This window comes from Rhincodon typus, chromosome 8, assembly GCF_021869965.1.
Source record: "Rhincodon typus isolate 14 chromosome 8, sRhiTyp1.1, whole genome shotgun sequence".
In the NCBI taxonomy this organism is placed as follows: Eukaryota; Metazoa; Chordata; class Chondrichthyes; order Orectolobiformes; family Rhincodontidae; genus Rhincodon; species Rhincodon typus.
In genome coordinates, this window is record NC_063339.1 from 35,068,329 (window position 1) to 35,081,054 (window position 12,726).

Sequence of the window (12,726 nt, forward strand, 5' to 3'; positions counted from 1 at the left end):
CAAAAAATGTCTATTTAATGTGGCCTTTGTACTTGGAACAGATGTGACAGAAATTTGAAAACAGTACTGGAGAGTTTTGCATCCAGTGTAATTTTCTATTTCCTGATATATGTATCCAATGATCATTTTTCAGTATTCAATAAATCAAATATATGGATTCAAAATTCCAGTAACACATTAACACGTTCTTATACAACTTCTGGTGCAAAAAAAATAAAATCTCAATCCAATTTTACTGTTTCCTTTAAAAAAGTACAAGATAGACTTCACACTATATTGTTAAAACCTTATTTATTCCTCCCTTCATTCATTACAGTTGTGGTTTTCCAAACCCATTAAACCTTTATGATTCGTGGTAGTTAACTATGAAATGCATTAGCCAACATTCTCCGGAAACAGCTCTCTAATGTTCCTTACAAGAATCGTTGAAGCAGATTTGTTGTTATGAGCCTCTATAGCAAACAACTTACACAGCGCCCGGCTAGCTCAGTCGGTAGAGCATGAGACTCTTAATCTCAGGGTCGTGGGTTCGAGCCCCACGTTGGGCGAAATTTCCTTTTTTTTCCTCAAACCCGAAGTAAAAAGTTGTGTTAAGGTATAAAATACTTGTGAGATATTTCAAATATACTTTTCGCTGAATTGACGACTTTCATCCCTGTTTTCTTCTTCCCAGTGCCCCCTCTCCAAAAAAATGTTTCTGCAAATATGTACTGAAATGGGATCGCGAGCATTCGTGTTTAAAAAAAAAACCGGTCGGGTGGGGAGAGGATGCCTCCTCATAATTATTTTAGGTTTTACGTGGGATTGGCATATGTGGGCCCCCTGGAGCTTCTCCGCTTTCCCACCCTAGATCCGTCACTTCATCCTCCTCTCCCCATTCCCCACCCCCTCCACTAGCAACCTCAAAATCCTGACGTCAGCAGCCGCGTTCTTTTTCAGCTTCGCCGGCTGCCGTAGACCCGCTTTCCGCCATGTTGTCTCGACGCCTGTGACGTCCGCATAACGACTGCTTTTTTTGCGGACGGGGATTAATCTTTCTCGCGACCCTTTCGCCGATTTTTTCGGTTTCGGCCGCTGCTCGGGGCTTGTTTTTGCCTTTTTCGACCTCGGCGCCGGTTCCGGGTTGAAAAAAAGCTCGCTGGAGAAATTAGTGTTGGCGCTCCCGACTCCCTCTGCCTGAGAGCAGGGCCGCCAACATGGCGGACGACGAGGAGAACAGGCTGACTACACAAGAGGGGGCAGCTCCCCAGCAGCATGGCACCGACTGCCTGGAGACCCTGGTACAGCAGAGCACCGCAGTCGCGGAGACCGGCTGTGTCAACGTGCCCTGCAAGCAGTTCGATGCCCACTCATGCCAAGTGCTGCCGGAGGAGATCGTGCAGGTTGTGGTGGGGGGAGGAGAAGAGCCCACTCAGGCGGTCAGCACTTTAGCCGATGGTGCGAGCGGCCTCTTGACCGCCAACGGCATCATCAACTCTCTGGCGGAGGCCCCTCCAGCTGGCGGCACCGTGGCAGCGGTGAGCGCGGGTGACTTCGCGGTAGCCGCGGAGGAGCTGGAGAGCATCTCGATCGAGTCCACCCCCAGCACCATTATTTATGTGCAGCCCGATGGCACTTTCGTGGAGGGCACGGGGCTAACCCCGGAGGAACAGCAACAACTGGTCGAGCAATTAGCAAAGCAACAGGGACTGGTAGAAGTAAGCGAAAGCGAAGCGGCTCAAATGTTTGGTAGTCATCATCAGCAACAGCAGGAACATGCTCAGTTTGTGCAGCATGTGGGTCTGACAGATGATCTCCAGCAAGTCATCACTCACGTTACAAAGTCTCAGCAGCAAGCGACGCAATTCGGCAAAAACAGTGTTGTGCAATTGAACGCTGAGCCTGCTGAAAATCAAATTCTTCAGAAGACCAGCTTGGCATCATATGTTCCTCCAGAAACTCGAGTGCTTTCCACGGATCAGCATCAGATGTTACAAGTGCCTGAGTGCAATGCTATGATGCAGCAGATGCATGCCAGTGTTCATCCAAGTCAAGTTGTCCAAAGGATAGATTCGTGCAACCCAACCCAAATTCAGCAAATAAATATTTCCAGCCAGTCCTCTACAGTGAACCGGCCTAGTCAACCTAAGATTCTAACGGCTGTTTCACAGCAGCAGGCTGTCTTTACTCAGCCGTTGACAGTAATTCACAATGCAACGCGACAGTTGCAAAATGCTGCTCACCAGGCTGCTCTTCAGCAGAGTATACAACAAAGCATTGCACGTGCACAGCAAAAGATGGCTCCGTTGCGAGTTACACCCTCAACCCAGGTACATGCATTTTTGGTACTTCGTTTCAATCAACAATTTTTCATAAGTTCGAATGTCATTTGTTTTGTAGTTAATACAGAATTGAAGAAGTCTTGCTACATCTATACTGTATAGGTTTGGCGAGACTGCATTTAGGATGTTGTGCACATTTTTGATCTCCTGTCAGGAGTGATATACTTACACTAGTAATTAGAAAAGGGTTTTAATTTGTTGCTTGAAGGTGTTGTCTTCTGAGAAAAGTTTGGACTATAGTCAATCAGAACTTAGAATTATTTACTTATTGAAGCATTTAACATTCTGGGGGTATGACATATTAGATGCTGAAGGAATGCTTCTCTTTGGGAACAAATCTAAAACTAAGAGCACAGAGAGAAATTTATTCTCTCAGAAAGTAATTACATTTCACATTTTTCTTTCTCCAGTCAGGAGGAGAGATTGGGTGACTCAATATATACAAGGCTGGAGTTAGATTATTGATCAACAAGGGTGTCTTGGGGTATGTGGAGTGAAAGTCAAGTTAAAAGGGCACTTGTATCAGATCAATGATATTGAATGGTGGAGTCGGCTGGTGGTGCTAAATGGCATAATCTTGTTATTTCCTGTGTCCTGGTAGTTCTGCATTTTGAAATTCACTTTCAAAACCCTAACTTTCTATTTGGCATTTGTTTTCTCTTACACAGTTGTACTCTTCTACATCTTTAACTTGGTACCAAAAAGACCATTATTCTCTCATCCTATTTGTTTTCCTGGTACAGTCCTCATCTCCACTTCCTTAAGTTCATGGGATGCAAACTTGAAAGGTATGACAGACAACTGGCAGTCACTGCCATTTCTGATGGCCAGTTGAAACACTTGTCAGGTTGTGCTCTATTCCCAGATCATCCAAGAATGCAAATGTAACCCATGGCTTTTTTTCTTCCTTCCAAACCATTTTCTTAAACCCCTCTCCTTTGTTCCCTCCATCCTTCTCTCCAGCAATAAGTGGAAGGAGCTCATTAACCTCTTTGTCTAAGATTGAGATAATTTAAACTGCTGAATCTACTGCATCTCTCCCCTCTAGTAGTCTACTTGGCTGAACTTCCCTTTTATGCTGTTCCCTCTGCCCTAGCCCTGAACTCATCTTTGTCTTGTTTCTATCCTTTCTCCCTCATGCTGTCCTGAAACTCATCTTGTCAATGTATTTGGATGCCGTTCCAAACTGGGTACACTGGCTGCTGACTTGCTTGCTGTTCTTGGCAACAGTCTGAAATTAAGCCAGTTCAGTGTAGCATTTGACCCTGAGAGGAACTTCCAAGCTTACATTTGTACCATAACTAAGACTCTTTTTCTACAATGTTGCTTCAACTTGTGCAGTCTTCGCTCATCTCGTGCGTATTAATGTCTTTGCCATTGTAGTTTTCATAAACCTAGAGAAGTCTGGATGTCTGGAAATGTTCAGGACTGAATAAAAAGGAAAAGAAAGAGATATAACAGTTACAAAGGGAGCAAAACAGTAAAGGCCCTGCACATGTGTAAAAAGTGTAGGGGGGAACCTGAAGAAAGCAATTACGAGGGCAAAGATGGGACATGAAAAATTGCTGGCAGGCAAGGTTAGGGAGAATCCTAAGATATTCTACAAGTATATCAAGTAGAAGAAAAGGGAAAGATTAGGACCTATTAGGAAAACCAAGCGGATAATCTGTGCGTGAAGACATAGGACATTGGTAGAATTTTAAATGAGTACTTTACATCTTACGCGGGAGAAGGAGAATGCAAGTACAGAATGGGAAGAGATGGGCTGTAACTTTTTTGAGCAGATTCATATAAGAAGCGAGGAGCTATTGGAGGTTTTGGTAGATAGGCAAAAGTGGACAAATCCTTAGATCCAAATGAGTTGGATCCCAGGCTGCTGTGGAAGACGAGGGAGGAAATTACAAGAACCCTGACTCAACTTTTTAAATTCTCTCTGGCCACAGGGGAGGTTCCAGAGGATAGGAGCTGGGGTGGTTCCACTTTACGAGGAGGATGTAGAAATAGACCAGGGAACTATAAACCAGTGATTCTACCATATTAGTAGTAGGTAAACTATTGAAGAAGATAGTGAAGAAAGAAGTTAATCTCCATTTAGAGAGCGCGGTTTGATCAGGGATTGTCAGCATGGCTTTGTCAGGGGGAAGTCACAAATCTGGTGGAATATTTCAAGGAGGTTACAGAATATTTGGATCGGGGAGGGCAGTTGATATAGTTTACATAGATCTCAGCAAGGCCTTGGACAATATCCCATTCAGGAAACTGGTAAAGACGATAAAAGCTCATGGGATCCAGAGTGGCTTGGTAGCAGTTTGCTATTAAAGGTTTTATCAATGTAACTTTGTAACAGTGTAAAGTTACACTGATAAAACCTTTAATTCTCTCAGGACTGTGACTTGAAAGGAATTCGGGGATTTACATATACATATTAATCAATTAAAACCTTCTAACTGATTAAAGATTTAACAGCATTTCAGGTTTGCTTAGGACATTCTCATCAATGGTGTGCAGCTTTGATCTTTTACTTATAAATTCTGTGTCTGATACTACCTGTCTCACTAACACCTGAAGGAGGACTGAGGCTCCGAAAGCTTGTGTTGTCAAATTAACCTGTTGGACTATAACCTGGTGTCGTGTGATTTCTGACTTTGTCCACTCTTGTTCAACACCGGCACCTCCACATCATTCACATGTGGATTAGAATGCTGGGAGCATGATAAGTAGGTTTGCTGATGACACAAAGATTGATCGGGTGGGATCAGTGGTAGATGAAATTTAATCCTAATAAGCGTGAGGTGATGCACTTTGGAAGGAGGAACAAGACCAGAGAGTACTTAATTGAATGGAAGTTCAGATGATCACAGGAATTTTGGAGTGCATGTCCACAAATCCTTGAAACTGGCTGAGCCAGTAAATAGGATAGTTAAAAAAGCATATGAGGCATTTGCCTTTATCAGTCGTGGCATGGATTATAAGAGCACAGAGGTCATGTTGGAGCTGAACAGAATTTTGTTTAGGCCACAGCTGGAGTATTGTGTACCAGTCTGGTTGCCACATGATAGGAAGGATGTGATTGTACCCCCTCCTGTACAAAGGAAGTTCACCAAGGTATTGTCTGGGATTGAGCATTTCTTCTATGAAGAGAGGCTCAGTAACAAGAGGACATAATTTTAAAGTGAAAGGCTGGAGCTGGGGATTTGAGGAAAATTTTTTTCACTTAGAAGCTGCTTGAGTTGATCTGTAATGGGCAGTCTGGAAGGATAGTTGAGTTGGGAAACCTCACAACCTTTTAAAATTTACTTGGATGAGCATTTGAAGGATGATAGCATTCAAGGTAATGGGCCTAGTGTGGGGAAAATGGTACTTGCATAGGAAGTAGCATATTTTTGGTGATACAGACTTGGTGGGCTGAAGAGCCCGTTTTGTATGATTCTGTTGCATTGTGCTCCTAGCTGGGCTCTCAAACTCTGTCCTCTAAGTTTGAGGTCATTCAAAACTTCACCTGTGTCTTAGCTTGTATTAAGTTGCTTGCTGACCTACATTGGCTCCCAGTCCAGCAATTCCTTGACTGTTAAGTCCTCATTTTTGTATTCACATCCCTTCATGGCCTCGTGTCTCACTATTATTATAGTCTCCTCCAGTTCCATAACTAAGGTGGCATGGTGGCTCAGTGGTTAGCACTGCTGCCTCACAGTGCCAGGGACGTGGGTTCAATTCCAGCTTCAGGTGACTGTGTGGAGTTTGCACGTTCTCCCACGTCTGTGTGGGTTTCCTCCAGGTGCTCCGCTTTTCTCCCACAGTCCAAAGCTGTGCAGATTAGGTGGATTGACCATACTAAGTTGCCCACACTGTCCAGGGATGTGTAGATTAGGTGGAATAGCCATGGGAAATGCAGGGTCATAAGGTAGGGTTTGGGTCTAGGTGGAATGCTGTTTGGAGAGTTAGTGTGGACTTGTTGGGTGGAATGGCCTGTTTCCACACTGTAGGGATTCTATGATTCTGTGTTGTGTTTCTTTCCAGATTTGTGGTCCTTGGTTTTAATTGCTTCACTATTAGTGCTGTGCCTTCAGTTGCCTAGGTCCCAAACTGTCAACTTCCTTCCCGAAGTCCCTCTGCCTGTTAATGTCACTTATAATTCTTTAATGTACTGAGGAATCTACCTCTTTGACCAAGGTTTTGGTCATCAGATCTATTTTCTTGCCATTCAGAAGGTGTTCGATAAGGTGCTTCACAAAACATTAAGTCATAAGATAAGCGCCCACAGTGTTGGAGGTAGTATATTGCCATAGATAGGAAACAGCAAGTGGAGATAAGGGTTCTTTTTCAGATTGGCGACTTGTGATGAGTGGGGTACCATGGGGATCTGTGCTGGGACTGCAATTGTTTATAATATTTTTGTAATGACTTGGAGGAAGGAAGCAAATGTGCTGTAGCCAAATTTTCAAATGGCACAATAAGTGGAAAGGCAAGTTGTGAGAGGGATTCAAACAGTTTACAGAGATTTTGGGAGGTTAAGTAAGTGGGCAAAAGTTGGCAAATGGAGGATAATATAAAGTTGTTCATTTTGGAAGGGAGAACAAGGGAACAGTATTATTTAAGGGAGAAAAACTGTTGGAAGCTTCCACACACAGACTTCAGGGCACTTGTGCACAAAACACAGAAAGCTAACACAAAAGTGTCACAGGTAATCGAAAATGCTGATGAAATGTTGGTCCTTATTTCAAGGGATATTGGAGTGTAAGAGTAGGGATGTCTTACTGCAACTTTACAAGGTATTGGTGAGACCATATCTGGAATACTGTGAGCTGTTTTGGTCCCCCTGTTTAAGGAAATATGTCATTTCGTTGGAGGCAATTTGGAGAAGGTTCACCAGCGTGATCCTTTGTATGGAGGGATTGCCTTTTGAGCAAATACTAAACAGGTTGGGACCCTATTCACTGGCATTTAAATGAATGAGAGAGATTTTCATTGAAGCTTAAAGGATTCTTAAGGGGCTTGACAAGGTAAATGCTGACAGGATGTTTCTCCTCATGGGACAGTACAGGACCAGAGGGCATAGTTTGAGTAAAGGGGTGCCTATTAAGGCTGAGATGAGGAGGAATGTCTTTTTTCTGAAAGTTGAGAGTCTTTTGAACTCCTTGCCACAGAGTCCTGTGGGAGCAGAGTCATTATGTATATTTAAAGCTGAGATGAATTGAGTCTTGATTCGTAGGGGAATCAAGAGTTAGGGGGAAAAGTACAGCAAAGTGGATATGAGGAGCTTCAGATCACTCGTCATCCTGTTGAATGGCAGAACAAGTTCAAGAGGTCAAAGGGTCTGTACCTGTTCCTATTTCTTTTGGACCTCCTTTGCTAACATTGCTCAGTACTACATTTTCTCCTACAATACTTCTGTGAAGTGACTAGGGATGGTTTCACTTAAAGATACTATATAGCTATAAATTGTTCTTAGTTTTGATCATTGGAGCATACTGTGAAACTTGACGAAATATAATGTCAGTTTTCAATCTGATTCTGGATGTTTATTGTCCTCCTTTGAAATAAAAGCTGTGACAAGACTGTACATTCATTGTGATTATTCCTAAAATGCTGGTATGCTAATTAGGCACCAATCCAAACATGCAAAATTTATATTTCCAGGCCTAGTTATTATCACTTACTATCATATGCTAGAGCTAATCCAATGGAAATTATACCAGATGTTGCAAAAATTCACTTCAGTTTCTGTCAAATGTTAATTATTCAATGTATCCCAGTACTTATCTTCATATTAATTACAGCCATTGTCATTATTGTGGTTCTTAATTTAAATACTTTTGAGGATTGTGGGAGGTACAAGAAATTCATGATTGCTAAAAGTTTGAAAATCAGCATTTAAGATTGAACTGCTTCTAATCATCATTTCAATTGTAGCTATTCTCCTCAATTATGAGGAACTTGATGCAATGTTCAAAATCACTGATTGTTCTTGTAGTGAAGCTGACCATCTCCTCATATCTTTTATTGGCATAATAATCACTGAGTCCCCCATCATCCTTATCTTACCTTTGCCAAACTTAACTAGACCAGTCACGTAAATATTATAGTTTTAACAGAAGGTTAAATGATGGGAATTCTGCAGTGAGTAACTTGCCTCTCGCCTCCCTAAAGTCTGTCCAGCTACAAGGCATAAATCAGGAGTGTGATGGAATTCTCTTCTCTTGCCTGGATGAATGCAGAACCAATTATACTCAAGAATCTCAATATTCAGAACAAAAACATTAGTTCCTTAGCACCCCATCCATCCCCTTGAACCTTCACTTCCAAAATGACTAGCATCACAATGATAACAGAGCATACTATACCGTATTTGAGATGCAATTTAGCAACTCACCAAGACTCCTTCGACAGTACCTTTAAAACCTGTAACAGCTATGCCAGCTTAAAGAACAAGTGCTGGAGATGCATAGGAGCGACTCCATCTGAACGTTCCACTCCAAATCCTGAGTTTGGAACTATTTTGCTGTACATTACCTGCTACTGGAACAAAATCTGGGAACTCCCTAACAGCACTGTGGATGTATCTACATCAGATAAAATTACAATGGTTAAAGAAGGTAGCTCCTCACCAAATTCTTGAGGAAATTAGATATGGGAAATAAATGCTGACCTTTCTCAGTGTGCCAATGTTCTGTGAACAAATTTTTTTTTTACATTGCATAGGTCATTTGTAAAGACTTCACTCCAGTTATCTTAATGTGACCTCTTTTAAAAATACCTCCGTATACCTTTTAAGGGATCAGTCATGTTTCTTTTGACTTGAGTGACCCAACTGCAGTGGTTGTATTTTCATCACATTTGTATTGTCGGTGCAGTGCTATTTCAGTGATTAGAATTTGACATAGAAATGTAGAATTAGTGTCTAACCTGATTGCTACCTACACTACTAGAATGCTATACATTGTGTTTAAGTGTGCATGCGCATTTTTAGTCCTGCAATAATTTTAAAATTATTTTTCAACTTCTTTAATCATTGAAAAGTCAAACTGCTTCACACCAACACTGTAGTGTAAATACAGCACTGTGTTGATTGACCTCTTGAGTTTTACAATACAGATTTTAAGCTAAAATTTAACTAATTCAAGATTGGAGCATTGTTAGAGTTTGAAATTCATCCTGTCTGAACACTTAGTTGAAGTTTCACAATAATCAAATTTGTAGTGACTCACCTCAAACCATATTATGAAAAGAATGGATGGAGATCACAGGAGCAATTGAACTAGGCTAATTCCTTGGAAAACTCCTCCTGAGGCACAACATTGTATGCGCAGCATTTAACAATAGTACCATGTATAAGAAGTATTTTCATCATTCTTCTAAGGAACTTTTTTTTAACCCAATATGACTAGTTATCCTCAGGAGAGAAAAGGTGTTTGTTTGAAGTTATCGTTTTAATTTTCATTCCTGATTTTCCAATATATTGCGTATTTGACCATGCCTATTCAAATTCATGTACTTAAGAAAAGCATACTTTCTTAAATTCTAGAATTGTGTTTAAGATTTTTATGGGTTAGGTTCCTCTTATGTGGAAAATCAGTTTTAAAAAAAGTTATGTTAACAGTGCAAGTGCTTATAAGGCATTGTTGTAAGTACAGTACATCATTAGGTAAAAATTATAGTGTCATATCTGAAAACTTGGTAACAAAATATCACAACACATCTGTTTGTGTGAATTTTCTTCCAGTTATCAAATTGCAACTGTCACAGGTTTTGTTTACGCACATTGACTTTTAGAAAATTACACCAACTGTTTATTAATGGTCAGTTACAGATTTTGGAACAAAGCAAGTTGAAGTTAGCATAACATTGGGCTTCAAAAATTTAATTTAATTTGCAAAATGACTTGATTTCATTATATTATAATCAGCATTTCTTATGTATATTTTTTCATTTCACATCATTAATACACTTTCTGGACAGTTTTGGAGAATATGATCAGAATTACTCAATGTTTATTGATAGTTAAAATCTTTAATCCTCTTTAATTGTACGTGTAGCCAAACTCTTATTTTAAATGTGGAAATGATTGTATTGTCCTTGTCTCACTTCAAGTGAGTAGCATAATTTTTGTTGATCTATAAGTTGTATGCCCATAACATTGTAGTTATGTTGGAACAGCCTGTAAATTTATTTGACCAATTGTATTGTGAGCTCAAAGTTAGGTTTTGTTTAATTTGAAACACTTCTTCATCTTTTCCTCATCAAATTGAAATGTATGACAATGTGACACTGAATGTTAAAATACAGTATGTTTGTTTTCTGAAGTACAATTTTAACTAACTGTTGCATTTTATTTTCTCGAAGAAAAATTATATTGGACTCAAAACATTAACTTTATTTTCTGGCTCCACGAATGCTGCCAGAGCTGCTGGGTTTCTCTAATATTTATGTCTTAATTTCAAATTTCCAGCATCTACAGTAATTTGCTTTTGTTTGAAAAGAAAATATTTCCCGTTTTCTCTCTGTTCCTGTCTTGCTCACTATTGAACCCTGGTGGTCATTGTTTGAGCAAACTTTGGAATTTTAACAGGGGCACGTTTGGGTAGATTTGAAGGTTGGGAATATTTGAATAGGAAAAGAGTGGGTCTGGAGAATTGATAATGGAAAGTAAAGAAATTGTGAGGGCTTTGAACAGGTATTTTGTCTGTTTTCACAATAGAAGACTTAAAACTTCTCAAAGGGGTGGGTGTGAACTTGAAATGATCAACTGGGAAAAAGTACCAAAGAAAATCAATCAAGCTAAAGGCTGAGCAGTCCCAAGGTTTGCATCCTTGAACCTTAAGTGTTTGCACTGATAATAGATAAATCGTTATAATCTTTGAAAATTCCTTGGATTATGGAAGGGTCCCAGTGGATTGGGAAATAGCATGTAAAATACCTTCATATTGACTTGAAAGGTTAAAAATTGTGTTAGACCTTTGAATTTTAAGTTATCTTGGTTGTTTATCAATTTTAAACTGGTTAAACTTAAATTCCAAAATGTTATATTCTAAAACATATGATTGACATGCTATGTATTTCCGTCATTGGCACATTTGTTACTACTAAGGGGAACATTGTTGTTGTACCTTGGCTGAAAGATTTTCACTCAGCACTCTGACTCTAAACCTTACTGATCAGTTACTCATTGAATAATTGCACTGTATTTGTGAATTTTTGAGTCAGTGAATATTAAGTTCTGTCTCTTTTCTTGCAGCATCAACTAGAAACTGTCCAAGTTCATATACAGACAGTTCAGCCGCAGGAGGAAAAAGATAGGCCTATGCCACCTCTAGCTGTAGTACAGCCCAAACCTGCAGCATCTAGTCAGCTGGCTAACAAAAGGACCACTGTTTCAGGGGGAGTTAATATTTCTGGACCTCAGATTATTAGAATCCAGCCAATTTCAACATCTGGAACACAACAGTATATTTTGCACAGTTCTTCAGAACCTCCAATTCAGCTACTTGTTCAGCGCCAGCCTCCTCCACTTGCACCTGTAAATGCCATTCGAGTGATTCCAGGAGTGAGCATCAGTGGACAGTCTGGTATTGCAAGTACCAGTGTAACTGCCATTACAACAGCTGTAGGAAATTCAGTTTGTTCTAGCCATACCAAGAAGCATGAACCTAGCGATAAATCAAAGGAGAAAAAACCTGTGAAGATTAAAACTCGATCTGGTCGAATATCACGACCTCCAAAATACAAAGTAAAGGACTACAAATTTATCAAAACTGAAGATTTGGCAGAGGGCCATCAGTCAGACTCTGATGATTATTCTGAATACAGTTTTGACGAAGAAGATGTGAAAACAAAAGTGGATGAGTCAAGCCTTTCAATACCTTGCTCGTTCAAACCCAAAAAATTCAAATGTGATACTTGTGAAAAGTCCTACATTGGAAGGGGAGGGTTAGCCCGGCATTATAGACTCAACCCATCGCATGGACAGCTGGCTTCTGTCTCTGAGGAACAGAGAACTTCTGTGGACAAATCCAATGGTAATGTGATTATTGGGGGCAATGGAGATGATAGAAATGGTCAAATGGCTCCTGAACTAGTAGTGTCATCTATAGGTACTGACGCTACATCTGTAATGGTGGACAGCACAGCCCCTTCTTCCCAAGACTTCCAACAGGTGTGTAATGAAATAATGAATTCAGATTTTCTGTTCCCTATTCTGAAGATGATGTGCTGAGTACACTGGGTACCTACTGAACTGGATATTCTTTTATGTGACAGTTTAGACTGGGCATGAAGCGGAGGGGGGGACATATCACAGGGTAACTCACTAACTTGGCAGAGATTTATGAATAAATTTGCAACCTTCCTGGTCAGTTTGGCAAAGTATAAACATATTCATGCATCCATTGCTTGAGATATTGAGAGTAAC

The 12,726-nt window shown here is 40.4% G+C and overlaps 1 protein-coding gene and 1 non-coding gene across 3 annotated transcripts in view; both read left to right on the plus strand.

Moving 5' to 3' along the window:
• The first annotated feature begins 475 nt into the window (after positions 1 to 475).
• Positions 476 to 548, plus strand: trnak-cuu. Its single transcript has one exon. It is a non-coding gene; the product is annotated as a tRNA-Lys (tRNA).
• A 426-nt stretch (positions 549 to 974) lies between these two features.
• The window catches only part of znf839 (zinc finger protein 839), a 51,738-nt gene continuing 39,986 nt past the window's right edge, over positions 975 to 12,726 (plus strand). For both annotated transcript variants that reach the window (XM_020521886.2, XM_048599902.1), the window contains exons 1-2: positions 975 to 2,309; positions 11,554 to 12,471. In XM_020521886.2, the coding sequence (XP_020377475.2) occupies positions 1,197 to 2,309; positions 11,554 to 12,471 (2,031 nt within the window). In that variant the 5' untranslated portion in view covers positions 975 to 1,196. The remainder of the gene's footprint in view (positions 2,310 to 11,553; positions 12,472 to 12,726) is intronic.